This window comes from Panicum hallii, chromosome 2, assembly GCF_002211085.1.
Source record: "Panicum hallii strain FIL2 chromosome 2, PHallii_v3.1, whole genome shotgun sequence".
In the NCBI taxonomy this organism is placed as follows: domain Eukaryota; kingdom Viridiplantae; phylum Streptophyta; class Magnoliopsida; order Poales; family Poaceae; genus Panicum; species Panicum hallii.
This window is the reverse complement of record NC_038043.1, coordinates 1,152,901-1,180,035: the sequence shown is the minus strand read 5'-3', so window position 1 is coordinate 1,180,035 and position 27,135 is coordinate 1,152,901. Positions and strand designations below refer to the sequence as shown.

General features: G+C 44.1%; 2 protein-coding genes and 1 non-coding gene across 4 annotated transcripts; 1 reads left to right on the top strand and 2 right to left on the bottom strand.

Annotated features, from left to right (window-relative positions):
* Positions 1–6,338: 6,338 nt before the first annotated feature.
* Positions 6,339–15,836, top strand: LOC112881857 (phospholipase A-2-activating protein). 2 transcript variants are annotated; one of them, XM_025946754.1, is made up of 22 exons: positions 6,339–6,461; positions 7,235–7,569; positions 7,924–8,027; positions 8,487–8,555; positions 8,899–8,959; positions 9,209–9,348; positions 10,248–10,437; positions 10,588–10,649; positions 10,970–11,058; positions 11,477–11,549; positions 11,619–11,678; positions 11,942–12,088; positions 12,173–12,214; positions 12,318–12,355; positions 12,926–13,012; positions 13,769–13,928; positions 14,203–14,280; positions 14,463–14,599; positions 14,802–14,878; positions 14,989–15,058; positions 15,141–15,206; positions 15,343–15,836. In XM_025946754.1, exons 1-22 carry the CDS (start codon positions 6,414–6,416, stop codon positions 15,469–15,471), a joined length of 2,262 nt encoding a protein of 753 aa, XP_025802539.1. In that variant the 5' UTR covers positions 6,339–6,413; the 3' UTR covers positions 15,472–15,836. The 2 variants fall into 2 exon arrangements, with proteins under 2 accessions (XP_025802539.1, XP_025802538.1); XM_025946753.1 differs by having other exon boundaries at positions 13,763–13,928.
* Positions 15,837–16,127: 291 nt separating this feature from the next.
* TRNAE-UUC lies at positions 16,128–16,201 on the bottom strand. Its single transcript has one exon. It is a non-coding gene; the product is annotated as a tRNA-Glu (tRNA).
* A 6,248-nt stretch (positions 16,202–22,449) lies between these two features.
* Positions 22,450–26,273, bottom strand: LOC112880014. The gene is made up of 4 exons (XM_025944466.1): positions 26,203–26,273; positions 24,201–26,001; positions 24,017–24,083; positions 22,450–22,607 (listed from the first exon to the last, which is right to left on the bottom strand). The coding sequence occupies exons 1-4, from the start codon at positions 26,271–26,273 to the stop codon at positions 22,450–22,452; spliced, it is 2,097 nt and encodes a 698-aa protein (XP_025800251.1).
* Between the last annotated feature and the right edge of the window lie 862 nt (positions 26,274–27,135).

Sequence of the window (27,135 nt, the reverse complement as noted above, 5' to 3'; positions counted from 1 at the left end):
ATCGGATAAAACTACTGAAAGGGGTAGTGCCATAAAGTATCAGCTTCCTTTCTTCCTTCAGTCAAAGAAATGATCAATCAGGTAGATGATACTGATACCTGCCTCTGGACACAACCAATACTTGATTTTCTTTTGCAAATTGGAATCTGCCTCCTGTAGAGCTGGAAAAGGCACTTCCCATTGATACGAAACACTTATAATCAGCTTATGATATTTTTTAGACCAATCATCTTATGTTCATTAGGACTTGCATTAATGTCTTTTAGTTGCTTGTACGTGGAGTGGTTAGTAATCTGAATATTGGTTACTCAACTATGGGATACAAGCAAATTGCAGTATCTTTTGCCTGAAGTTAGAAGTGCTCACAAAATGATCGATGTCTGTGCATCTGAATATCCTGTATATTCATTGAAACATCAGATGGAATCTGCATTTAAAGTGATCGTTGCTTGGATCCAGATTCACAGACTGCATGCATGGAGCACATAGCTGTATAAAGACTAACTTTTCTTTTCTGACAAAACTGCAGTGGCCACCGATGCATTGTGACTCATAGAACTGAATAATTAGTAAAACCATGTAATTGCTATGGTCTTTGATGATTCTTTTTGTTTCATGTGTCAGGTTGTTCTTGTACTAGAACGAAAAGCAGCAAAGAAAACATGTCATTGGTCTCAACAACTTAGGATCTGCGGTACTGCAGTGTGCAGCAGCACATAAAGTCAATTTCAGTGCCCTTTCAAAATTACCATGATTCTAAAATGTCCTTTATCAATTTTCTGGCCGTGTACTATTTCTATGTGCCAGTTATTCTGGCTATAACTACTGGTAATTTTAGTACATCACATAATGCTTAGCATATGAGATTGGTGTCTGGGTGATGATATTTGCTCTAATTTTCTTTTTTGCTTCAAATTATTCATACAATCATATTATGCAAAACAATGTTGCAGGTATCCCATGATCTGATTCTGATATAATTTGGTGAAACATATAAGCCATGATATTGTGACTCGTGATCACCAAATCTTTTAATGAAATGGGTTAATGGTTGTCAGTTAGCTTTGGTAGAGGAAGCCACTTTTATTTGTTAAGCCAAAATACAAACAGAGATGAAGCTGTACTTTTTTGTTGAACAATAGAAAATGAAGCTGTACTAATATCAAGGGATTATCATGCAAGTAGTCATTCCATGTTTCTCATCAATTGTGATTAGTTCAGATCCCTTTTAGATATGGGCATTGCAAGATGGAAGTACAGTAGTTGTCGGAGGAAGTCAAATCGAGCCAAGCTTGAATTTTCTGAAGAGATGAACCGGTTACTCAATAAAGTACCAGAGCTGATCGGTGCCAATAATGAGAATGTAGTAGATAGCAAATCCACTGCCACCATAAATAAATTTCTGCAAGAACATTTTTGGTTCATTTTTTCTACTATGTACTTCTTGTTGTGGTAGAGAAATTATGCTGAGCTGCTACTAATGCTGCACATATATAATTTTTCTGGTGTTTTTTCATGTTTCCGTAAGTGACGGACTTCATTCGGAATTGCTCATGTGTGCTTGCTATGATAAGTAGCATGTTGGCATTGCCTCCATACTTGTCTCGCCTCTGCTCTGCTTCTATGCTCTGCTCATGTAATTTTCATCAGGCGCTCACTCGCTGAATCTCGTCAGGTAATTTTCTCTGTGATGCAGTTGTTCTAATCTAATTCAGAATGTCATCCGGACAAAAATCTCAAGAAGGTGTACTGAACAAGTATGTTTCAGGCTTACAGGCTTCCAAAAATCTGAAGTGCGCCTTTTATGATCTCTGCTGGTGGTTTTCTGGATGTTGTCTCACTCACAGGTAGCAGCATTTGCTCGCCCTGCTGATGCTGCACATATATAATTTTTCTGTATCTCAGTATCTGATTTTTCTGGTGTTTTTTCATGTTTCCGTAAGTGATGGACTTCATTCGGATTCGCTCATGTGTGCTTTCTATGATAAGTAGCATGTTGACATTGGCAAGCAGCAATATTGGCTATTAGATAAGAGCTGTTATATTCAATATTATTCTTGGGATATCTTTTATTTATAAGTTGATGATGCTGTTTCAGGCTTACAGGTATGAGGTCTTGAAATTTGAAGCACTCTCTTCATCTTTTTTCTTGGGTGTTGGTGACAGTATGACTTTTCAAAATCTCTTGCGCCTTTGTTAATTTGTCTTGTTGGTGTTAATTTCTGGTTCTTGCCTGTGAGTGCGTTGGAATAACTGGTTTTTGCCTGAACAAGTTACATTATTACCATTGGTTCACTTCTTCTTACCTGTGCCTGTCAGTGCGGGGCGTGCTTGTTGCACCAGCTGGTTATTTCTTAGATGGTTCTCTGATCTGAGAGTGCCAAATGCTGTCTGAAAATTACTCCCGAACCAAATAGGACTGGCTCCTGATACAGAGTAAGCAAGTTTCAGAGTTAAACTTTTTACTGCTTTAGTCCAGACTGCTCATTGCAAATAAATAGGAGTTTAAACTTTAGCTTTCGAAGTATAGCAGTTTTTTTGAATTTTATTATTTCATTTCAACGATATCTTATGTTGCTTGTGATGGTACTTTCTAAGACTTATCACCTCACTGTGAGACTATTTTTGCTTTAACATCAACAGAGTTTGACCTGTGCAAAAAACATGGAGCTTTATCACCTTCTTTGTATGGCAGCAAAGTCGTCTCACAGCATTTTGGGTACCCACTTGCAGGATATTATTGACATTGGGATTGGATGCTGGGTGGGCTAACGAGGAGCCTGTGCTTGCTATAACTGTATGTCGTCTTGCTCTCCAGCCAGAGATTGTCTAAAGAAGATAAGAGCAAACTGATAAATACTACTGGGCACTGGCAGAGTATTAGCTGCATTGCAAGATTTAATAACAATCTTCCTACTTCTTGAGAAAAATATGGTATGGAGCTGTAGGTAAAGTTACAAGCACCATCTACGCCTTACACCCTGCGCCAGGAATCTTTGCTACTGAGATCGCAAAGAAGTGCCGCGGTTCTGTGTTCAGTGCTTTAGAAACTAAGGACGTGTCAAATGGAGATGAAACTCAAAATGATACCTTACTGCCATCACTACCATCTTCAAAACTGGTTAGGTTTCTTTTTGTCATGAGCCATATAGCATTGAATCACTTGGTGTACAGCAAGACTTCCGTTAGGAAAATTCAGGAACTGTACACGAGGAAGATTGAAAGTTCTCAGCCCATCACTGAGGATCCTATCTACAAGTTCTGAGGTAATTTCTTGGTTGGATGCTAAATCTCTATCCTTTCGTAGATGGTGCAATTGGCAGGTTCAGGGTCGGCGGCGATGAGATGGCGGCGGGAGATGGAGAGGAGGCTACTGCAGGCAGCACGCTAGCGCAGAGCTCCGGAGATACCCTACCTTGCCTGTGATTTGGCAGCAAAACCATTCCAACAACAGGGGTGGCACACAGGATCGAAAGTAGAGGGCGTGGCAAAGAAGACAAAGTTACACAGATTTGTACTTTTGTTCTATTATGTTTACGCGTGATGTGTCCAATAATTTATTTAAGTGGTTTGGATATGTACATGGAACATAAATATTGTTTAAGTCAAAGTGTATGTCTTTATTGCTATATATGTTGTTACAAATATTTCATGTCTACGGTGGAAATTTATTTTACGCATAGCAACGCATGGGCACAAACCTAATACGATTGTAGAATTAATGAGGCTAGATGGATCAGCATGCACAGAGGAGGACGAAATGCACGGGATGACTATGAATTACTATCAAAATCTTTTTACTTCAGAAGGCACATCCAACATGCACCGAGTTATTGATCATGTACCTTGCAAAGTAACTGAAGAGATGAATCGCTTTTTATGTAATCCATTTACTGAAGAAGAGGTTAAAACAGCGTTATTCCAAATGTTTTCAACAAAAGCACCGGGTCCAGATGGCTTTCCAGCCCACTTTTTTCAGCGCAACTGGGACATTTGTGGGGATGATGTAACAAGGATGGTGCTGAGAGTTTTTAATGGAGATGAGTTACCAACTGAAATAGTACGTTCATCGTTTTAATTCCGAAGGTTCAGAATCCTGTATCCTTGAGCCATTTTCGACCTATTAGCCTTTGCAATGTGGTATATAAAATTATATCCAAGGCTTTGGCCAATCAGTTGAAGAAAGTGCTCCCGGATATTATCTCTGAAGAGCAATCAGCATTTGTTCCTGGAAGAATCATCACTGATAATGTCCTTGTGGCATATGAATGTCTACATTATATGCGCAGAAATCGATCAAAAAGTAATGCTTTTTGTGCTCTCAAGCTGGACATGACAAAAGCATATGATAGGGTGGAGTGGAAATATCTTGAGGCTGCAATGCTTAAGTTGGGCTTTAACCGATCTTGGGTGGATAAGATTATGAAGTGCGTCACAACAGTGTCTTTGTGGGTGCTATTTAATGGTGAGAAACTTCAAGATTTCAAGCCAACTCGAGGAATCAGACAAGGAGACCCTATTTTTCCATATTTGTTTCTACTTTGTGCAGAGGGTCTTTCATGTATGCTTAAGCCAAAAGAAAAAAAAATGGAAATATTCAAGGTATCCAAGTCTCACATACAGCTCCAAAGATTCACCATCTCCTGTTTGCTGATGATAGCATTTTGTTCTTCAAAGCAACAAAGAACAATGCTATTATGATGCCACAAATATTGTCTGAATATTTTGAAGCATCCGAGCAATTGGTAAATCTGGCAAAATCATCAATTTTCTTTAGTAAAGCATGCCGGCAGACTATTCGTGATGAGATGAGACTAATTACCAAAGTGGAAAATGAGTCGTTGAATGAAAGATACTTGGGTTTACCTACTGATGTTGGTAGAACGACTAATGGAGCTTTTAAGTATCTCAAGGATAGGGTATGGAACAAAGTCCAAGGTTGGCTTGAAAAAACCTTATGAGCTGGAGGAAAGAAAGTTTTGATAAAGGCAGTGACTTAGGCAATTTCTACATACATAATGGGATGTTTTAGAATTCCAAGAGGGCTATGTGACCATATCAATTCCTTGATAAGGAAATTCTGGTGGGGAAGTGAAAATGGTAAAAGGAAAACAAGCTAGGTAGCCTAGGAGAAAATGACACTACCAAAATTTTGGGAGGCTTAGGCTTTCGAGATATTGAAATGTTCACCTTGGCGTTGCTCGCTAGACAGGCTTGTCGCTTACTGGTTACGCCAAATTCTCTTTGTGCACGGCTCCTTAAATCGAGATACTATCCAACAAATGATATTCTTAATGCAACAATGTGAAACAACCCATCTAAGACATGGAGAGCAATTTTGATGGGGTGGAAGTTCTTAATCAGAGTCTAATAAAAGCATAGGAGATGGAAAAACCACAAGCATATGGGTTGTAACTGGATACTTAAACCTCTGTTTCCAAAGGAGCAAAATTCTCCTAGTCAAGTATGTGAGCTTATTGAATACTACAATGACTTGGAGAAAGGAAGTTGTGCAACGTTACTTTATTCAAATGGATATTGAAGCTATCTTACAGATACCATTGAGCTTAAGGATGCAGGATGATTGCTGGGCATGGCATTATGAGAAAAACGGTATTTTTTCAGCCCGTTCAGCTTACAGGATGTTAGTTTTGGCAAAGAAAGCAAGAGAAGACTACTTCGAGGGGAGAGCTATATGTTCAAATGAGCTGTTTAGACAAAAAGAATGGAAAAGTTTATGTGATTTAAAAGTGCCATAAAAATTTAAGGTGTTTTGCTGGCGCCTAGCTCTAAATTCCATTCCCACTGCAAGTATTCAGCTTAAGGATGAAGATGTTACAGAATCATTAAGCATGTCTGACCCGAAACAATAGGTTTTTCATATGTGTATCAATTTACTGGAAGAAGATGGTACTGGAATCCTGATTACTTGTTGGGCAATATAGCATGCAAGAAGGAAAGCTATATATAAGGGAAAATTTCAGAGCCCATTAGCAACTATGGGAGCAGTTAACAGGCTAATCAATGAATTGCAAATTTCAAATGAATTTCAAATGAATTGCTCTTACATGATGATTCTTTAAGATATCCAAGAGAGAACAAAATTGTTTGATTGTGCACGAAGGTAGAGAGTCAAACAGGGAAGCCCCTATGTTAGCAAAGTTAGCATGTCCTTTAGAAGATGGTCGTCATGTATGGTTGGGCTCCCCTCCTGTTTTTCTTAATGTAAACTTTGTCATGAATTATGAATAAAGACTTTCTACCTTCCTCTCAAAAAAAAGAAGAAGCAGCCTTTATAAAAAGCAGAAGGCCACGGCAAAAAAAAAAAGTGTCAAGCCCCGAGTCCCAACTCCAACAACTCGTCATCTCCCTACTCGCCCTCGCTCGCTCCGCCGCGACCGTACGACGGCGCCATGGCCGAGTACCGCCTCGGCGTCCAGCTGCACGGGCACGCCGACGACGTAAGCCGCCGCGCCCCCTCTCCCCTGCTCCTCCTCCTCTCCCACCACCTGCCCCGTCTCAGTTTGCTTCCTCTCCAAGCTTGCGGCGATACCCTCGGTTTCGATCCGCCCGCTCCGGAGCCCGAACCCTCGGCCTGTGGGGGGTTCGACTCTCGCTCTCGGAGGAAGCCGTGGGCTATTTGTTTTGTTGGCTCGCCGCGGGTTTGGCCAGCGATGCGATCTAGCTTCGTCGCGTCCGTGGGTTTTGGCTTGCCCTGTCTCGGTCCGTTCGGAGCGTTTCCGGGAGAGATGGATTTCGACTGCGAGTGCATTGGAGGGACGTAATTTACTTCCGGATTCTTCGTATAGGTTCAGCCTGTGGCAGTGGATTTAGGGAGGTTTAGCGTAGGAGTAACCTAGTGGGTTAGTTACTTGGTGGGTGATCAGTGATCAGATCACTGTAGTTTCAGCTCTTTTTTGCTTGGCAATTGCAAGTAGGTTGGTGATGCTTTGAATGCAAGTTAATTAATTTCAATGCAATTGCGCTTAGTATATGTAATCGAAACAGAGAACATAAGACTTCCCTTCCTCTGCTCTAAGTGCAATTCCACCATGTTCTTGTAGTTCTGCTGATTTAAGGTCCACCCTTAAATCATCAGATCAGATTATTCAACACTGTATAGTTCAATTGTCTCACTGTGATCACCCTTATTATTGTCAAAACATTCTTTGGGTTATACATTTTGTGCCCACACTTGTTTTGTGGTTGGCTTATCATGGTCGTTCTTCTACAGGTTCGTGGCATTTGTGTATGTGGTGATGCTGGGATTGCAACATCATCAAGAGATGGGACCGTGAAATTCTGGACACGGAGCCCAGAAAAGGAGAGTGAATATGTTCTCTCTAAGACGCTCGCAGGACATTCAAGTTTTGTGGGCCCATTGGCTTGGATCCCTCCTTCGGACCGCTTTTCTGAAGGAGGAATTGTTTCTGGTGGAATGGATACGTTTGTTTTCCTCTGGGATCTGCATAAAGGAGAAGTTGTTGAGAGAATGAAAGGGCACAATTCACAAGTCACTGGACTAGCTGTAGACACTAACGGTGACATCATCTCTTCTTCCATGGATTGGTAAACTCTCTTAGACAAGCATAGTCTTAATGCTTCTTGTCCTTATTGTATCTTTTCTTCGAGTGCTTTTTGTTCTTATTTCAGTGTCCGATTGTGTGCTATTAATTTAGGAGGTGCTGAATTTTTCATGATGTGACTGTAAACAATACTTCTCATCATGCTTGAACCTGTTACTGTATGAAATATATGAAAGCTGCATTCTGTTATTCTGTATCTCTTCATTATCAGAGCACCTTTGGTGTACTTTGTGCTTGAAGTGTTTGTTCTACAGGAAGGATGCCCTAATCGATGATTCAGTTTTTTCCTTTATAGTGCCAATGTCCTATTTCACTGACATACACATTGTACGTGTAGTACTGTAAGACGGTGGAGAAATGGCAATGCTGTAGAGGTTTGGGAAGCCCACAAGGTTGCAGTGCAAACTGTTCTAAAGCTGCCCACAGGAGAACTCTTTACTGGTAAAGCTTCTCCTATATTTTTTTTTTCATATTTTCATTTTATTGTGTCCTATGCATAGGCCGCTTCTATCTTTTAACCTGCTGATATGGTGTCAATTTTTTTTGTTTGTCTGGCATTTTGACAAATGATACTTTGTGAAGCACTGTAACTTTGGGACAAAAATTATATTGGAAGTGGAATTTGCTTAGTTTGTAATCAGTATGTCTTTTGGAAAGCACTTCAGTTTTAAAATTCTGGCTGCACTAACTATTTAAAACCTTTGTTTTATAGAGTAGAGATGACATAATTTTTTCATTTGAGTTATTGGCTCATCTAGATTTTACACAGTGCTTGGGGCACTCTAAAAGCTAACTTGTTCTCAATGCTTATCAGAGTTTCCTTGGATGAATCCCTCATAGTTTTATGAACAAATATTTCAAGTGATTGATTAATATTTTACTTATTCCTCCTTTTTATAGGTTCAAGTGATTCCACCATTAAGCTGTGGAAAGGAAGGACCTGTATACAGACATTCTCTGGACATGCAGGTTTAATTTTGTTCATTTTGCTTTATTCCTACTGCAGAAAACACTTCTTTAGTTTGTGTGTGAAACAGTATCTGCCATCTTGGTGAATTGAGCTTACATTGTCTTTTATTTAAGTCTATCGTGTGACTTTGAGTAAGGCACCTGTAAATTCTGGTTGCGCACTTGCACTGATGTATAAGTTCTGTGTTATTCTTAGCATAAAAGATTAACATCATTTGTCAATCTAATAAATCCTACTTTTCATTATATAGCCTGCAGTATTTTTTTGTATAAAATCTTCTTTTTGTGTTGTTTCTTTCATGAGAAATCACTCAAACCTGACCTAATGTTATGTCACTTGCAGATACTGTTAGATGTTTAGCAGCAATGCCAGGTCTAGGAGTTCTTTCTGCCTCACACGACAGGTGAGTGAAGGAGAATGCCCATAAAAGTTCCTTCTTCACCTACGCGTAGAGCACCTTTTGATAAGAGAGAAGGGGAAAATTTCTCATCAGAATGTTTCCTTGGGCTTGCTGAAAACGTTTCTGACCCAACCTTTTGTGCTTTACCCTCTCATCTTTTTAATTTTTTGCGTCATTTGACTCATTTTGTTTCTTCTGCTTTACTGTCCTTGGTTGCTATTTGTTCACACATGATATTTTTGTTTGTTGCAGCACTATCAAGTTATGGGCGTTGACAGGTCAGCCCCTGCTGGAGATGATTGGGCATTCTTCTCTTGTATATTCTGTGGATGCACATTCTTCAGGTCTAATTGCTAGTGGCAGTGAGGATCGCTCTTTGAAGATATGGAAAGGTGATGTAATTTTGTATTCTAAATGCATTGGCATTTCTTATGTTGAACTTGATTCTCTGAGCAACTTTACAAACCTGACTAAATCAGGCGCAACCCATTCTACATACTATCTTGGCTAAAGAAATGCGAAGTTATGTCTAACTCAATGTTTAAGAGAAAATTCCCTGCAAGGCCCTCAAACAAATCACGCTTCCTTCTATGGCCCTGCAAAATTGCAACTTCCTTATTTGACCCTGATTTCATTTTCCTTCCCTTCCATGGCCCTGCCGTTACATCTGCGGTTAACTCCCAGTTAAGTGACTGTGAAAAGACAATAGTACCCTTGGGGAGCCCTCCGCCGCGCCCTGGGGTGACTCTGCTCCCGAGTCCGCACGCTGCCTGCCGCCCGAGCGCCGCCCGCCGCCCGCCGCCCGCGCGCCTCCCGAACGCCGCCCGCGCGCCCGCCGCTCGCACGCCGCCCGCCTCTGCTCTGGTCGGGGCTCACGGGATAGGATGGGGGAGATGGGGTCGGGGGGGTGTGTGGGAGTGGCAGGGGTAGTTCAGTCCAAGAAATTTTTGCTTCTCACCTCAAACCTCAAACCCTAACAGATTGGCCTAACGGGTCTAACGGGAGGGCCATGGAAGAGAACGAAAATAAAAAGAAGGCCACAAAAGGGCGTTTCAGTTTTCCAGGGCCATAGAAGGAAGCGTGATTTGTTCCAGGGCCTTCCAGGGAATTCTCCCAATGTTTAAATACTTCCCCTCTTAATATGTCCAGTATTCTGAAAACTGAAACTATACTTACCTGCTGAACTTGTGCAGTAGAAAGGGAAAATCTTTTTGGTAGAAACCAAACGTGCATAGTCCAGAAAGTGCTTCATGTACTTTTGTCCTCTGATTTTTCAAGTAAAATATTGCAGATGGAGTTTGTGTTCAAAGCATTGAACACCCGGGCTGCATATGGGATGCTAAATTCTTGGAAAATGGAGATATTGTAACTGCTTGTTCTGATGGTACTGTGAGGATATGGACGACCGATACTAACAGGTTCTGCAGTGATGAGGAACTTGCAGCTTATAAAGATCTTATTTCTCAATACACGCTTAGCAGGTTAGCATACAATATTGTTCTACTATTTTCTGAAAGTTGAAACTCTAGGATTATTCACTCGTCTGTTTTAACTGTGGCCTGTCCGCTCTTGCTGTTTTCTGAAAGCCTGGAATCACTCATACATAATATGCCTTTTGCTTGCCCTAACAGAAAGACCGTTGGTGGACTCAAGTTGACAGATCTACCAGGGGTTGAGGCACTGCAAGTTCCAGGTTACATACCACTTTTTTATCCTGATACTATTGACACATAGACTGCTTGGCTTCAAATGGGCCATTCCACAATCTGCATGCATTTCAAAATACAATGTGAACATTCTTTATTGTTTCAAAATCTCTATCTTCTGTAAATGTTCAGAGCCTTCTTATAAACTGTTGCCTTGATCATTGTTTAGCATGTAAAAATATGTAGTAGTGTGAAAGGCAATATTGTGGTGTTTAAGCTAAGTAGCTCAAATTCTGTATTAGTTTATTGTGTGTTTCAATATTATTTCTGTGCTAAACTTCAATTTTATAATGTTTTACTCAAGCAGGGAATTCTGATGGCCAGACATTGATTGTTAGAGAAGGGGACAATGGTGTTGCTTATTCATGGAATTCAGCAGAGTTCAAATGGGACAAAGTAAGCCCCTTTGTGCTTTAGACTTTTTTGTCTTTCCATTATACCTAAGTTTTTGTCTTGATCACTTAATAGAATCCGTAAAGTTGAGGAATAATGCAATATTGCTAGTTTTGCTACTTGATTTTGGTAGAGATGTTTAACTAGCAGGCTGCTAGATGTTTGTTCCATCTCCAAGGCATAATTCAGTCTCTAGCCTATGGCTTAACTATAACCTAAAATAGATATAATTGATCACTGACACTTTAACATCATAATGCTATGCCAGGATAATGGTTTTTGAGTTCTAAATTATTTGGGGCTTGCTTTATCACATAAAAATATAGTGGTAGTTGTCTTTCCTTGACCTGGCACTGCATATGCTTTATTGTATAACCGTTATTTTGAGGTATCTAAATACTTTTCCCAACCAAATTGCTAGATTGGTGAAGTAGTGGACGGACCTGGGGATGCTGCACAAGGCCAGGTTCATGATGGTGTTCGGTATGATTTTGGTAAGTTGGGTTCCATTGGATGTTTTGCACTAACTTTGGTTTTCTTACAATATTCTGAAATTTTTGCAGTTTTTAATGTTGATATTGGAGATGGAGAACCGATACGAAAACTACCCTATAATCGTTCAGGTATCGCACATGTATTTCTATTTCTGTGATTTTCTCTGCTATTGGTTCTAGAGTAAACCAACTTGTATATGATTCATGTACTTGATCCTGATACAACTTTCAAGTTGTCTTATGTAACTTTCTATATCTTATGTGTAATCTTTGAAGCTATTGGTTCTAGATACATTATTGAATCTTCCTACGTCTTACATTATGAGAGTATTTAACTTTTTATACTCGTGTTATGTTATGTATCTGCTACACTCATGTTCATTTTCTTGCAGACGATCCATACGCAGTCGCAGACAAGTGGCTCCTGAAAGAAAATCTGCCCCTTACGTATCGCCAACAGGTGGTAGAATTTATACTGCAGAATTCTGGCCAGAATAACTTTGTTCCAGATCCATCTTTTCGGGATCCCTACACTGGGGGTAAGCATGCCTATCTAGCTACTGTCATATTTGCTGTTGGTTGCTGCTGCCTGCTCTTGATAACCGTGTTTGATTATGTATCAGGTAATGCATATGTACCTGGTGGGCAACCGTCTTCATCAAATGGTACGTATTCAATCTCGATGCCTGGAAATCGATCTGGTTCTGTTCCCCCTTATGCTGTATTGGGTACATACTGAATCATACGTTGTACATACTTGTTTTGCAGGTAATGCTTCTAAACAAATTTTCAAGCACATACCCAAGGTACTATTGACCTTAACAATTGCTACGTTTGTTATAAACAACACTGATACTTGGACTTGAGACTCAGTTGAATGCACCTGATCGTAAAACTAAGTCGTATTGGTGAAGCTTACTTGCAAGTGCACATGAATTTATGGTACCGTTGTGCTATATTAATTGTCCCCTCTGCATCCCTTGGTTGTGGTGGATACTTATTTCCTCGGTTTTATATAAGGTGTCCACGCACTTCAAGAATAGAACATTATAAGTTTTCAGTACAGGTATTACAACCATACATGTGTTACTGGAGCTGAAAGATTCATAGAACTTTTAATTATATTGATGATGTTAGTATAAAAAATGTAGAAGAACTATTGATCAAATTTTCTTGCCAAGTCAAACAAAGCCTTTTACAAAACAGTAAAAGCAGTATAGGTCAACACTCTGTTTGAATCATCTATACGATCTTTGTATAGTTGATGCCCTTTATTTAATTTTGTTTTTACCAGAAACAAGCAGCCATTAAACAAATATGAGTTGTATTACAGCCTTTTTACAACTTCACCCAAAATTGGCCTTTTCAATTTGCAGAGTGGAATGCTGTCATTTGAGACGGCTCAGTTCGATGGAATCCTAAAGAAAGTTACAGAATTCAACGCCGCACTTTCATCTGACTCGGTATCTAAAAGCTTATTTCCTGGTGGCTTTTTGTTGCTTCTAAAATTTAACATCTGAATATTTCTTTTCAGAACCTAGAATATGTTGTTTTGTTATTAGATCCATGATTTAGGTCTTGTGTTATTGAGTTTTCGCACTAATTGGCTTGTTTGTCTCTCAAGCTGCATAATTAACCTACACCGAGAAATAATGTATAGAAGTATGTTGAAAGGGAGAGGGCATGGGTTGCTTTTTTTTTCTTGAGATAATGTGAACAACGCGTAAGTAAATAACCTGAATGAAGGGAGCTGATTAAAGTTTGTTCCAAATCCCAAGCATGCACTTGTTGTGGCAAGCTGATTAGGAAAGAAGGCTAATGTGGTGAGCGCGTGATGAAGCATGAATATCATATCTATTCACTTTAAGTAACCAGCTAAATCGACTTAGTGACTTGCTCTGTGGTATGTTGCAGGCTGAACTAATTTTGTGAGTTTAAAACACCTTTAGGCACACAATATCAATAATAGGGTTTTTCCCACTTGACTGTGGTTCATCTAGCTCAAATCTTTTAAATTTGGCCGTGGTGTACCTTTAAATAACAGTCTTGTAGGTGATACCTCCACATGTGTTGTTTAGGATCACAATCCTTGGGGAAATAATTCATCAGAGATTTAATTTATAATCCTTTTCACGATTTCAACGGGATTTCACCTGTCCATGCATATTGTTGGCATCCCATTTTGGCTTAATTTTCAACATATGTATGTTCAGGAACAGAAACAATTATCTCTATCTGAGACTGAGATGTCAAGATTACCCGCCATAGTGAAAGTATTGAAAGAAACATCATTTTATCATACAAGCAAGCTTGCAGATGCTGACATGGCATTGTTGGTAAAAATATTGATGTCTTGGCCAGCAAAAATGATGTTTCCAGGTATATACCCTCTTTTCCCCATAAAATTAGTTAGCATCATAGTGATTACTTCGTTTACCCAATTAAATTTTCACTGTAATCAGATTAAAACAAGATCTATCTATTAGAAACTGTTGCTCGATGTTTGTAGCGCCCTGAATGATTGTTAGAACCTGCTAGTTACATTCTGCATGGAGCTGAAAACTAGTATGTTATGTTCTTGGGTTAAAATGTTCAAGTCTTTTCGATGGCAAAGGTTTTCAGTCCAACTGAAAGGTGTCCGTCTATCTTGCAGTTATTGATTTTCTGAGAATGTTCGTGTTGCACCCTGATGGAGCTGCTTTACTTCTCAAGACCATTGAAACTGGAAACGGTGGGGTTTCAGATAACGCTCTTTCTGCTAACCCTCATTCTGTTACATCTGAACTATATCGTGCAAGCTTAAATTGTTTAATTGTCTATACCTTCTCTCTTTATCACTGGAACTGACTGTTACCAACATGGAAATCAAACATTGTTGTTTGGTACTGAATGATGCTTCGCTCCTTGTGTCAGATGTACTTATGGAGACCTTCCGTAAAGCTGTAGCACCACCTGTGCAGCCAGCAAATTTGCTTACAATCCTTAAAGCTGTGACAAACTTATTTGACAGCTCATGCTTGCACCAATGGTTGAGGATCCACTGTGCTGAGGTCAGTCCTCAAGTTAAATAGTTCTTTTCCCTGGAATTCTCTTTATCCGTTGTGCATGCTAGTAGCCTCCGGTTTAAATTACTTAACTCTTGAATGTTTTTTGGTACTAAACATTGATGACCCGGTTGATTAGAGCATAACACACATTAGCCTGTTATTTAGGCATGCTTTTGGGGTCTGACAATTTTTCCCCTAATTTCAGATCATTGATTCCGTGACCAACTGCAAGTCTTCGTTTAGCAAGAATGCACACTTGGCATATGCCACACTTTTGCTGAAGTAAGTCTCAAGTTGAACTGTACCTGTTTATGCATTGCAACTTTGCTTTCATAACATTAGAAAGGAACAATGGCATTTGAGAATGCTGATCTTCCCAACATTTTCTGCAGCTATGCTGTTCTTTCGATTGAATCAAAGGATGAACAGAGTCAGGCGCAAATTCTTTCTGCTGCCCTTGAAGTGAGTTTTCCACCCTGCTACATCCAGCCATTGCTATTTTCAGAGAACTCCCATCTCTTATTTTTCTTACTTGAATTTACAGATCGCAGAAGATGAGGCTCAAGATTTTGACTCCAAATACCGGGCACTTGTTGCAATTGGTTCCCTTGTATCCTTTTTCAACATTCCATTACTGCAGCGTTTCATGCTCTGTGTTTGATTCGGTAGCTTTGCATTATTTCTCTCTCTTTAAATTTTCCAATGCTTTAGCACATGTTGCTGCCCTTAACCAAATTCAACCTTAGATGCAAAAGGGCCTTGTGAAGTCCCTTGCTCTCGACCTTGATGTTAAGAGCGTTGCGAGCAGCGCAAAAGCTTCTATGGACTCGAAGATTGCTGAAGTCGGAGCTGACATCGAGCTGCTAACAAGATGAGAAGAGGGTCGAGCGCAGTTTGGGGAAATTCCTCCTCCACTGGAGGCGCCATTGTGCATGATTTAGCGTGGAGCTGGGGGTCGCGTGGCAAGCCAATTCAGATGCACTCCTAGAGCTACATTTTCCTCCCGAAGACCATAGGGTTATGATTATTGTTTCACCTTGTAACCATCACGGGACTATAGAAGTTTGGATTTTGGGTGGTTACGCTTAGCTTTTGTAAATTGAAATAACTGGATAGTTGCCTCGATCAAAAGCTTTATGCGGGAATGTTTACGTGGACGGTGATAGCCCAATCGGCATACTTCAACAGTTTTAACTGTTAAATTCTTGTCAACAAGTACATAGTCCCAGTTCTTTCGTGAGCCTGATTATTCTGAGTGATTGCTAGTACCCAACCGCGAACTTTTAAGATTGTTCGCTTGGTTGGTACTCGCTGCTTACTGTAGTGCAGTTGGTATAATAATAAACTCGAATATTCATTGCCAGTTTGCCTATTTCATTAGTGAAATACACTAAAAAATATGACAAGTTGCTCTCGCAGATAGATAGGGTGCGGTCCTGATGCTCAAATTTTCGATTTCATCTGTTGAGAGCTCCTAAACGGATCAGCTAAGGATAGAAGCGACGGTTCAACTTAAAAAAAAAAAGTATCATTCCATTGCCGGGATTTGAACCCGGGTCGCCTGGGTGAAAGCCAGGTATCCTAACCGGACTAGACGACAATGGATTTGATGCTTAGGGGTGGACGCATACTTTAATTGAAAGAATTCTCCTCTCTTGGATTCTTAGGCACCACCAGAGCCGGTCATGTAGCAGCTCGTGCCCGAGGCGACCACCTTGCCCCCAACCATACATACAAGTAACGGTATATGTTAAGACCCAAGGTCTATTGCTACGAACCAAGTCCAAGTGGTACAACGTGACTCCGAGTTAGGAGATGTTATAAGAAAATATTTAAAATAAGCTATAGAAATGGTATCCTATAATATAAAGTTTATGTGCTATAATTTTGATTTATTGGTATACCGTTGTTTTCATCGATGAACATCATATTTAGATGTATATAAGTATCTAGCGCTCACATCTTTTATAATGCAACTAAAATTCATCTTTGCAACTGGTATATCAAGTTTGGTGTTTACCTTCACAGATTTGCTCCTCTTCGATCGATTGGGATTTTGTCTTTCCGTCAATCGACGATGTGGTGCGTTGGATCGGATATCGGTGGTTGTGAGTGATTCATGTATAATTGTGGAATCGGGTCCACCTCTATCTATTATGTATTTGGTGTATTTATCTGACTGATATCGAGTTCGCTCGTAGTGCTCGGTTATCAGGCTTAGACTGTATTTGGTTGGATTTTCTAACCTGCTTTTGCTTTTGAAAAACTAAAAACCAACCAAAGAACTCAAAAGCTTTAGCTGCTTTTATCCAAAACCAACTTTCACTGCAGTATAAATGCAAAAACACATCTCTCTCTATTTTTAGTGGCTTTTGGGGCAAAAAATTACCCACCTACCACTGATTATGAAAAACATTCGCTCTTCAATTCTCCCACCGGTCCGATTCCCACCCGTCTCCCCATTGCCTCCCACCCTCACCTCCACCCCGGCTGCCGCCGCCGCCTCGCCCCACCTTCAACACGGTCGCCACCCTACCCCGGGCGCCGCCCCGGCCACCTCCGCCCCACCGCCGTCTTCGCCCCAGCCTCGCCCCACCTCCGCCGCGGCGGCCGCCTCCGTCCCGGCCCCTGCCCCACCTCCACCGTGGCCGCTATCCCGCCCCATCCACTTCTGTCCCGGCCTGTGCCCCACCTCCACCGCGGCCGCCCGCCTCCGCCCCACCTGCCTCCGCCCCACTTCCGCCACAGCCGCTGCCCCACCCCGACCCCCGCCCCACTTCCGCCGCGACCACTGCCCCGTCCCAATCTCCGCCTCCGCCCCACAGCACACAGTTTTCCACAGCTCACAACTGCTCTAATCAAACGGCCACACAGTTTTTCACAGCTCACAGCTGCTTTAATCAAACAGTATTCTGCTTTTCCCACAGCAGCTTTTCCACAGCCCACAGCACACAGCAGATTTTTCAAAAAGCACGGCCCAACCAAATACACGCTTAAATCATTTCCTTCCCCTTCATTTCTCCCCCCTTTCTTCTCCCTCCAGCGAGTTCAGCCCGACGGCGGGGATCTCCCATGGCGTGGTTGTGTCGGCGGTGGGGTGTGCGGGCTGCGTCTGGGTCCTTCCTCTCTTCTCGCTCGGCTGTGATGAGATCTGCTTGCGCCGTGCTGGAGGAACCAACTAGGAGGACGCTCGGGCTTCGTTCTTTGCCAGGTGCTCACCGCATTGAGCCGGCTCATGGCCCCGCGCGTGTGACGCCCTGGAAAATTTACCAAATTAAATCACGCGCTAGAGTGTTTTCAATTAAAAATCACTCGACATCGAAACCCTAACCCTAACCCTCCTGACCGACACTAAACTTTATCGCCGTCCCATCCCGCGCCGCTCGGAAACCTGCCACCCGCGCGCGATCGTCCGCCGCGATTAACGCCGGCGCGATTCCTTTCTCGCGCAGCGCGCGAATCCCGCGCGCGTGGCCGACCGGCCGCGATCGCCGCCGCGACCGGCGCCGGCACGTCTCTCTCTCTCTCTCTCTCTCTTTTCCATTTCTTTTCTTCCTTTCTTTTTCCTTTCTTCCTCTCTGTTTCCTTCTTTCTTTTCCCCTCCCTTCTCCTCCCTTCTCTTCTCCCCTGCTCCTGAACATCGCCCGGCCCCTGGCTGCACCCCGCCGCGTCAGCCACGCCGCCCTCTGTTCCCCCTCGCGCACGCACGCGCCGGCCCCTCCTGCGTCGCGCACGCGCGCGCCCGTGCGCCGTTCACCCCTGCCGCTCCGCGCACGAGCCCCTGCCCGGCCGTGTCACGGCGTGCGCGCACGCGCACCGCGTGGCCGCGCGCCGCGCCGTTCCGGCGCCGCCCGCGCTCAGCCTCTGGCCCGCGCCACGCCGCGCCGCGCGCGCGCGTGCGCTCTGCACCCGCGCGTGCCGCGCCGCCCGCCGCTGCCACGCCCGCCTCGCCGCGTCGCGCGCCGCTGCCGTGTCCCGCCCCGCCGCACAGCGCCGCCTCACGTGCCGCACCGTCACGTCGTCCCGACCTCGTTGCCCGCACCGCCGCTCGACGACACGGACGTCACGACGCGGCCGCCATTAAGGCGCCCCGCGCCGCTCGCCGGCCCTCCTCACCGGCCACCGCCACCCGCCACCTGTAGCCGCCTATAAGTAGGCCCTCGCGCAGCCCCTCGTTCCCCCACAGCTCCCACCGCCGCCTCCTGCCTCTCCCCGCGCCCCCATCGCCGCCCGCCCGTGCCGCACTGCCGCCGCCCGCCGGCCTCCGTCGCCGCGCCTCCTCGCTCCACCTCGGCCCGAGGTGAGGCCGGGGATTAGTTCCCCTTGCTCCCCTGCCCCTTTTCCCCCTACCCCGGGCCACCCTTGGGCCCTGGCCGGCCGGCGCCGCCCGCCGCCGCCGCCCCTGCCCCTCCTCTGTTTCGGTCACAGGGGAGGAGAGGAGGAGGAGGGGGCGTTTTACCCATAGCCCCCTCCCTTTCCTGTATTCCCTAAATGAAACCCCCCTTAGTTACTTCTTTTGCCAAAGAGACCTTACTCTTCCTAATATTTCAAACCAGGTCCTCCATTACGTAAACCCAATTATATTCGACACCCTTTAGCGTACACTGAATACTTTTAGGGTTCGCAAATAAGCCCCTACCCTCTTTAGGTAATTATAAATAGGCCCCTGGACCCCCGTTTAAACCCTAAAACCCTCTTTAGCGCGTCATTTTATGCGCCAAACGACCTCCGATTGTCCCGAAACTTCACCACTCCGTTTCTAGTATAGTTCTAACCATGCCATTAAGAAACCACCCAAAAATATTACCCCTATCTCCGTAACTAAATTATTTCCGATTCAAGCCCCACAACGAAAGCTTTTAGTTCTTGCGCTTGATTGTGTGTCTGTTTGTTGTGTCGTAGGACACGGAGTGAACGAGGAAGGTCTTGACTGTGACCAAGCAGACGAAGACCAGTTCCGCGACTCCGAGCCCGAGGGACAGTGCTACGATCAGGACCTCCCGCAAGGGTTTGACGATGGCAAGTTCAATTCTGCCCTTTGATGCATGTTTTTTTGTCCTAGTTTTTATAAACACAACCCGATGGCCTGTTTTATAAAATTGCATGATTTTGCGTGCCGTAACCATGGTAGGATAGCCACCCTTGTTGTGACAACCATACCTTGACCACCTGATTTTATAAAGAAAATGCGTGTGTGTGGGAAAGGGTAAAATGTGGATTTGAGAAACGAGTCGGACGGGATGGATGGCATTTCTGTGTGAATTGCCGTTGGTGTGCTCGTACCTGTGTGGTTGAGCGTGGAGGGGAGATATCCATCTTGTCACCCCTAAGGACCGAGTTGATGTGACATCTCACCTAGCTTCTTGTAGTGCGAACCACTTGACCGTTGTATGGGCAACGGCTTAGCATAAACCCCACTAGTTAGCCTGATAGCCATCAGGAGAGCTGAGAGCAACGGGTGATCAAGGAGAAGGGATAAGCTCTGTGTGACTTATGCCCCGGTTAAACCTCGGAGATAGGTCGAATGACCCCTTGATGGAGCCCGTGGTGGCAAGTCAGGTCTAGCTAAGGTGGGTAATGGCTTTGTTGGGATCTGCACCGGCACTAAGGTGTTCGTGCTGTGGTACCCCACCTGTGGGTAAAGTTGCACACCTCTGCAGAGTTGAAAATCTATTCGAATAGCCGTGCCCACGGTATTGGGCAAGTTACGGTGTGGTCACATAACTAGTGTTTCTCTCTGGGAATGGATGGGCTGGTGTGAGTTGTTTGGAAAGTGTCCGGCACACTACAAGAATTATGATTTTTTATGACAAAAGTCCTCATGACGAGGACAAATATCGTCATATATTGTAACATTAGATGACGATAAAATCTATGTCGTCATAAATTCATGAGCCCTTGAAGTATTTATGACCACTCTCTTCTTTTGGTCACATAAAGATGCCTGGTGTCGTCACAAAATGTCAACCAGAGTAGCCGATCGTCTGTTATGGTTTTAATGACGATATGAAGTGGTTTTTTGTGACCTTTTCGGTACGTCATTGTTTGTTAATTATAACATGATCCCCAAACAGAAGTTGAACTTGGCCATTTCGAATCGTTCCCCAAAATTCCCCACTCCCACACAGCGGCGGGCGGTGTTCGGGCGGCGGGCGGGCAGCGTCCGGGTGAGCGGACCGCGGCTGCCGAGCGCGGATGCCGGCGGTGGGTGGGTCGGTGTAGCGTTGCGGGCGGGCAGGCCGAGCTTGGCGGGCGGCCTGGTGGAGCGCGGCGGGTGGCGGATCTCGGCGGGACGCCAGGGCGGGCGGCGGATCTCGACGTGCGGGCGGGCGGAGCAGGTGGCCTCTGGTGTGAGGCCAGGGCGTGGGGGTGGGCGGACCCGGGCGTGAGGCCAGTGCGTGCGGGCAGGCAGAGCAGGGCGGTCTGAGCTCGGCGTGCGGGTGGTCCTCTGGGCGAGCGTCGGTCGGGGTGGTAGAGCACGGCCGCCGTCGTGCTGCCTCTGGGCGGAGCCGGCTCCCCCTCTCCCCAGGTGACGGCGCTGGACGGTTCCAGGAGACTGCTGTGGCGGCGACGACGACGACGGCGCCATGTCCAAGTGGGGTAGCTCGGCTACTCAATCGAGGGGCAGTGGAGCGTCCAGGATGGTTGAGCGCCATCTGGAGCCAAGCTCGATGTGGGAGCTGCAGCCATATCCTCTTGGTAAGGAGACTGGACTCCCCTTGATCCCATGCCCTGACTGTGGGATGGCACGGGTGATAGAGAGGCGGTCAGGGAAGGACACGACCGAGAACTACCTGCGTGTGTTCTTCAAATGTCCACGGAACTCAGTGAGCATCCACTTGTATGATTTGAGCTGAGAAGTTCTTCATCCCTGTTTATCCAGCTATGGTTAACAAAATTGTTTTGTTAATGTTGTAGTTTCCTAAGCTTTGCGGGTTCTATAATTTCCAAAGGCAGTATTTGGATACGCTGGAGGAGCTTGGCATTGTCGCAATCCACAAATTCCCCCTGGCAGTGGACATTGGTGATGAAGCTGAAGAGGTAGCAGATGCATCATCTGGGAGAATGGTCATGAATATGCGGGCTGATGAACTACAGATTGAGGCCAAGGTGGACAATCTTGCGTGCAAGTTCAACCTTTTGATGTCTGTTTTAGTAGTTGGTCTTGGCTGTGTGTTGATGTATGTTGCAGGCAGGCAGTGAAGTCAAGTTCACTGCATAATGTATTTTAGTCTTTGTAGGTGATGGTTGCAGTGTAGTATGAACAATGCAATCTGGTGCAGTTGGTCTTCGCTTTTGTAATGTAAGAACAAGGTGGTGCATTTTCTAGCATTGCAATCTGGTCGATGGTCAAGCAATGCAAACTGGTTCTTTTTTCAAGCAATGCAAATCAGTTCATGTGTGAAACATTATGTGCCAATATTGGATGGGCTTGCATTCAAGCAAGCAAGAAATGAAAAGGAAGGAAATGGAATAGTGTATTTAGCAAATTTGTGCGTGATGAAATATTGGCAGAATGTATGTTAGTTCCGGCCAATACATTTTGTGACAAATTATGTACATTCCATGACATGGCCTTGGGGTCATAAAAACCCAGAAATCCATTTAATGACAGATTCTGGGCATGACACATGAAGTCCCCATATATATACACACACATCATGTGAATGAAATCTGGACACTCTACTGTAACTTGCATCACACATGAAGTATACACTGAAAACAGAAACATTGCATATAAGGTCTTGCAATCTCATAATTCAGATACAAATGTAGTAGCATAATTGAAATACAACAATAGTCAATAACAGAAAAGTTCATGCATGGTTCACATATGTCTAGAAATGCAAAGGTCAATCAACATCACTGTCTTCTCCTGAAGTATTGCCTTCTTCTGGACTATGGTACTCAAGGTAGGTTTCATCTTCATCTTCGCGGTCTGCTTCATCACCTTGAGCAATATGTTTTTGTCGACGGATGCTCTCGACGAGGTCTCTACTAATAGGGCTGCCTGGTTCATTATCCATGTGCAACAAATCCATATCTGGAGGAATGTCTCTCACTGCACCATCTCTAGATGAAATATGCTCCTCTTGGTATGCCTCTTGAGATCTCATTTGTACTTGTTCATGGATTGGTTGGTTTGTGTCGGACTCTTCGACATCAAATATATGTCGGTGGCCAAATTCTTGTAGCACTCGCCAACATGGCCCTAATTTTGTATCTTCCAAGAAAAATACCTGTGTAGCATCTGTGGCCATAATGAAAGGATCATCCTTATACCATCGGCCTGTGATGTTTATGCTCTTGAAGTAACCATCATCTTTCATCTGGTATGTCCTTCCCCCAAGATGGTACCATTCACATCGTAATAAGATAACAGTTCTACTCCCTTTGCTGTTCTTACTGTAACTCAGCTCAATAATGTCTACGATTGTCCCATAGAAGTTCATTGTGTCATCACCGTGAGTACCTGGGCACTTGATGGTGGAGTTCTGTGTCTTCCTATGTTCATCACGAGCCGTAGTGTGGTACCGTACCCCATTGATTATACAGGCTGTGTATGAACGCACTCGCGGATCCGGCCCACATGCTAGTGAGTACAAGTCTTCGTCAACAAGTGTTGTGCCTTCATATTTCAATTTGGTAATCTGCCGGTAAAAAACATATAGAATTAGTGAATTTGAAAATGTATTGGATCATAAATGATGAAGTCATGCTGTAGAAAGTACAACACACACGATTCTCCAACCATGCAGCGAATTGTGTTGACATCTTTTTTTCAACATTGTTGACCTCTTCTTGTTCTAATTGTGCCCTATACATGCTGCAAAGGAAGAAGGTAATTAGTTATTTTGTGACACTAGTATTGAATAAAGATGGCTGCAATAGCAGGAATTACTCACTCTTTGTATTCGTCAACTTCTTCACAGTTATTTAGAACAAACCAAACCATGGAGTCTATGTCTTTGTCTTGGTAATGAAGATTTGAAGCACCCAACAGGTTAATACCATGATCAAAAATAGAGTAACCATTGGGTGAGATGTTCTCTAGTCCATCTAAGTTTCTTTCAGGCCTAGTGAACCTACTAATGATGTCACTGAAATATGTTGAGCACTGGGTCATACACTCATAGGCAGTGTATGCCTCCGCAATAGATCCTTCTGGTCTTGCTTGATTGCGAACGAAACGCTTAAAGGTGCCCAACCTTCTCTCAATGGGATACATCCATCCATACTGCACCGGTCCCCTAAGGAGTGCCTCATCAGGTAAGTGTACTGCTAGGTGAACCATAACATCGAAAAATGCTGGAGGATAGATTTTCTCTAGCTTGCAAATGATAAGCACAATATCTTCCTTCATCTGGTGTATTGCATCAACCTTTATAGTTTTGGAGCAAAGTTGTCTAAAAAACCTACCCAATTCAGCAATTACTTCATATACATCTTTGCGCACCAAACCACGAAGACTAGCTGGTAAAATATGCTGCAACATTATATGACAGTCATGTGTTTTCAGCCCATGGATTGATCCTCCTCCCTCCATATTGACACATCTTGATATATTGGAGGCATAGCCATCTGGAAACTTAACATTGCTCACAAATTGCAAGAACTTCTTCTTGTCTTCTGGTTTTAGAACGTAACAAGCTCTTGGCTTTGATGATGAACTACCACTGTCATCTAGCAAATGAAGCTCTTTTCTTATACCTCTATCCTCCAAATCTAGTCTAGCAGCGATGGTATCCTTTGTCTTATTTGGGATATTAAGCAGAGTTGACAAAATGGCTTCACATATGTTTTTCTCTATGTGCATAACATCAAGGTTGTGCTGTAGCTTCAATTTTGACCAGTATGGTAAATCATACAAGCTAACCTTCAGATGCCATACTGGTTCATCTACATTACGGCATCGTTTTCTTGGTTTTGGCTTATCTGGATTCTTGCCTGGAACATAGCAAACTGAATCCAACCTTGCCATAACCTCATCTGCAGTAAATTTCCTTGGCTGCTCTCTTTTTTCATGCTTGCCATTGAAAGATTTGTTTGTCCTCCAAGCATGGTCGTTAGGGAGGAAACGTCTATGGTTTATGAAACCAATTTTGTTTCTAAGACATTCGGAGCATGGATTCTCATCACAGTATACACATGCAAAGTAACCCTTAGTGGTTCTGCCTGACATGGTGCCCAATGCAGGGTAGTCATGGATTCCAAACAGAATCGCTGCACGCAGGCTAAAGTCTTTGCCTTCAACTGCATCATAAGTTTTTACACCCTTCCAAAGCTCCATCAGGTCTGCTATCAAAGGCTGCATAAACACATGGAAATCTTTGCCTGGTGATTTTTTGCCTGGAATTAGTAAAGCAAGCATATAATTGGATTGGTCCATGCACATCCAGGGTGGAAAATTGTATGGTACCACTATCACTGGCCATATGCTATATGAATTGCTCATCTGACCAAATGGGTTAAATCCATCAGTAGCAATGGCTAACCTCAAATTGCGGGGATCATCTACAAAAGACTTGAAAGTCTCATCAAAATCTTTCCAAGCTTCCCCATCAGCAGGATGTCTCATTTCATTTTCAACGGGTACTCTCTTTTCCTTGTGCCATCTTGCATATTGTGCCCGCTGCTTTGACATGAAAAGCCTTTGAAGGCGTGGAATTATTGGAAAGTAACGGAGGACCTTGTGAGGAACTTTCTTTCTGCCCTCCTTGTTCACTTTCCATCTGGTGAAGCCACAAACTGGGCAATGATCATCGCCTTCATGGTCCTTCCAAAACAAGGCACAATCATACTTGCACGCATCAATAGAAACATAACCAAAACCAAGCTTCCGAAGCACGGCTTTCATCTCGTTATATGACTTAGGAATTCCGGGCACATTCTTCAAAGTTGAAGAAAGCAACTCAAGGAATGCATCAAACCCAGATGTTGTTATCCGATTGTACACTTTTATATGCAGCAGTTTAATCATGAAAGATAGCCTACTCTCCTCGGTGCAACCTGGATAAAGTTCACGCTTTGCCTCTTCCATGAGTTGTTTATATAAGTTACCACCGAGGCCATGGCTTGCTGCGTCGCGCAAATCTTGAATCAACCCCTGAACTCCCCTTGCACCATCATCTATGACATCTTCAGCTTGTCCTTCCTCACCAAGTGGTGCCTGGCCTTGGTCAGTTCCATCACATGACATATCTTCAGGTAGAACAGCGAGTTCTCCATCATCATCTTGTCCAACATCATCTTCTTCCTCTCCATGATGAGCCCACCTAATATAGCACCTAGACATACCATTGAGCTCGATATCCTCGTGTACATCATCTAGGCTTTTCTCTTTCTGGTTCAAGCATTTTCGGCATGGGCACTTGATTTTCTCATCTGCACTACTACATCTTGCTCTGACATATTCCATGAAGTGTTGAACACCAGACAGAAAGGCCGGCGAAAATGGTGCACTTGTATAAATCCAACTTCTATCCATCTCGACCTGGATAAATTAGGTGCAAAGAGTAACAAATCCATCTTAAATCCCTGGAATAAAGTTAAAACAGTACAAGAAAAAATGGTAAATTGACAGAGGTACACATCACTGAACTCACCTTGTGGGGTTGTTGCCGCGCGTGGATGCTGGTGGGGGGTGGAGCAGCTCGTTTTGCTGGTGAAGATCCATCGTGGGTTGGACCCCTGGGCTCCACGTACCACAGTGCAGGTGAGGGGACGGCCGGCGGCTGCTGGAGCTGAGGGGGTGGGCGCCAGATGCAGGTGAGGGGAGGGGCGGCGGCTGCTGGAGCTGAGGGCCGGGGTGGGCGCCAGATGCAGGTGACGGGAGGGGCGGCGGCTGCTGGAGCTGAGGGGGTGGGCGCCAGATGCAGGTGAGGGGAGGGGCGGCGGCTGCTGGAGCTGAGGGTCGGGGTGGGCGCCAGATGCAGGTGACGGGAGGGGCGGCGGCTGCTGGAGCTGAGGGGGTGGGCGCCAGATGCAGGTGAGGGGAGGGGCGGCGGCTGCTGGAGGTGAGGGGCGGCGAGGCCGGTGAGTGCAGGTGCTGGTCGCCGGCAAGCCTGCAGGGTGAGGGGAGGGGCGGCAAGGCAGCAGGCCAGTTGGGCCGGCCTGATGCCTACAGGCAGTGGCCAAGCGGCAACACAATGAGCAGTGGCCAAGCGGGCACACAGTGGCCAGGTTGTCCAGCGTATCAATGACATGTGGGCCCAGATGTTCATGTCTAAATCTTGTAACAAATTTTTCTCCTACATACCATCTCGAAATCTGATGCTTTTTTTTCTAAAAATTTGTAAAATCATGATCATTCAAATTTTTTGTTGATTTTGATCATATTTTCATATTCCAAAGTTTGAACGATTTACAAGTCGAGGGAACAATCTCTCATATAGCCTCATGAAACTATTAGTGAGACATGTAATTTTTATGAACAAACTTACTGCCACTTTCTCGAATGAACTAACTACCAAAACAAAAAGTGTTCATTTTGATGAGATGTGCAATCTTTGTGTTCATCACTTTTTATTTTGAAAGTA

Coding starts and splice junctions, on each gene's coding strand:
- LOC112881857 (XM_025946753.1), top strand. CDS start 6,414: ATGGCCGAGTACCGCCTCGGCGTCCAGCTGCACGGGCACGCCGACGAC. Junction 12,215..12,317: donor GCAACCGTCTTCATCAAATG/GTACGTATTCAA, acceptor CTTGTTTTGCAG/GTAATGCTTCTAAACAAATT. Junction 14,600..14,801: donor TGAGGATCCACTGTGCTGAG/GTCAGTCCTCAA, acceptor CCCTAATTTCAG/ATCATTGATTCCGTGACCAA.
- LOC112880014 (XM_025944466.1), bottom strand. CDS start 26,273: ATGGATCTTCACCAGCAAAACGAGCTGCTCCACCCCCCACCAGCATCC. Junction 24,084..24,200: donor AGAAGAAGTTCTTGCAATTT/GTGAGCAATGTT, acceptor ATAATGTTGCAG/CATATTTTACCAGCTAGTCT. Junction 22,608..24,016: donor TGAAGTAATTGCTGAATTGG/GTAGGTTTTTTA, acceptor ATAATGAACCAG/GCAGCCCTATTAGTAGAGAC.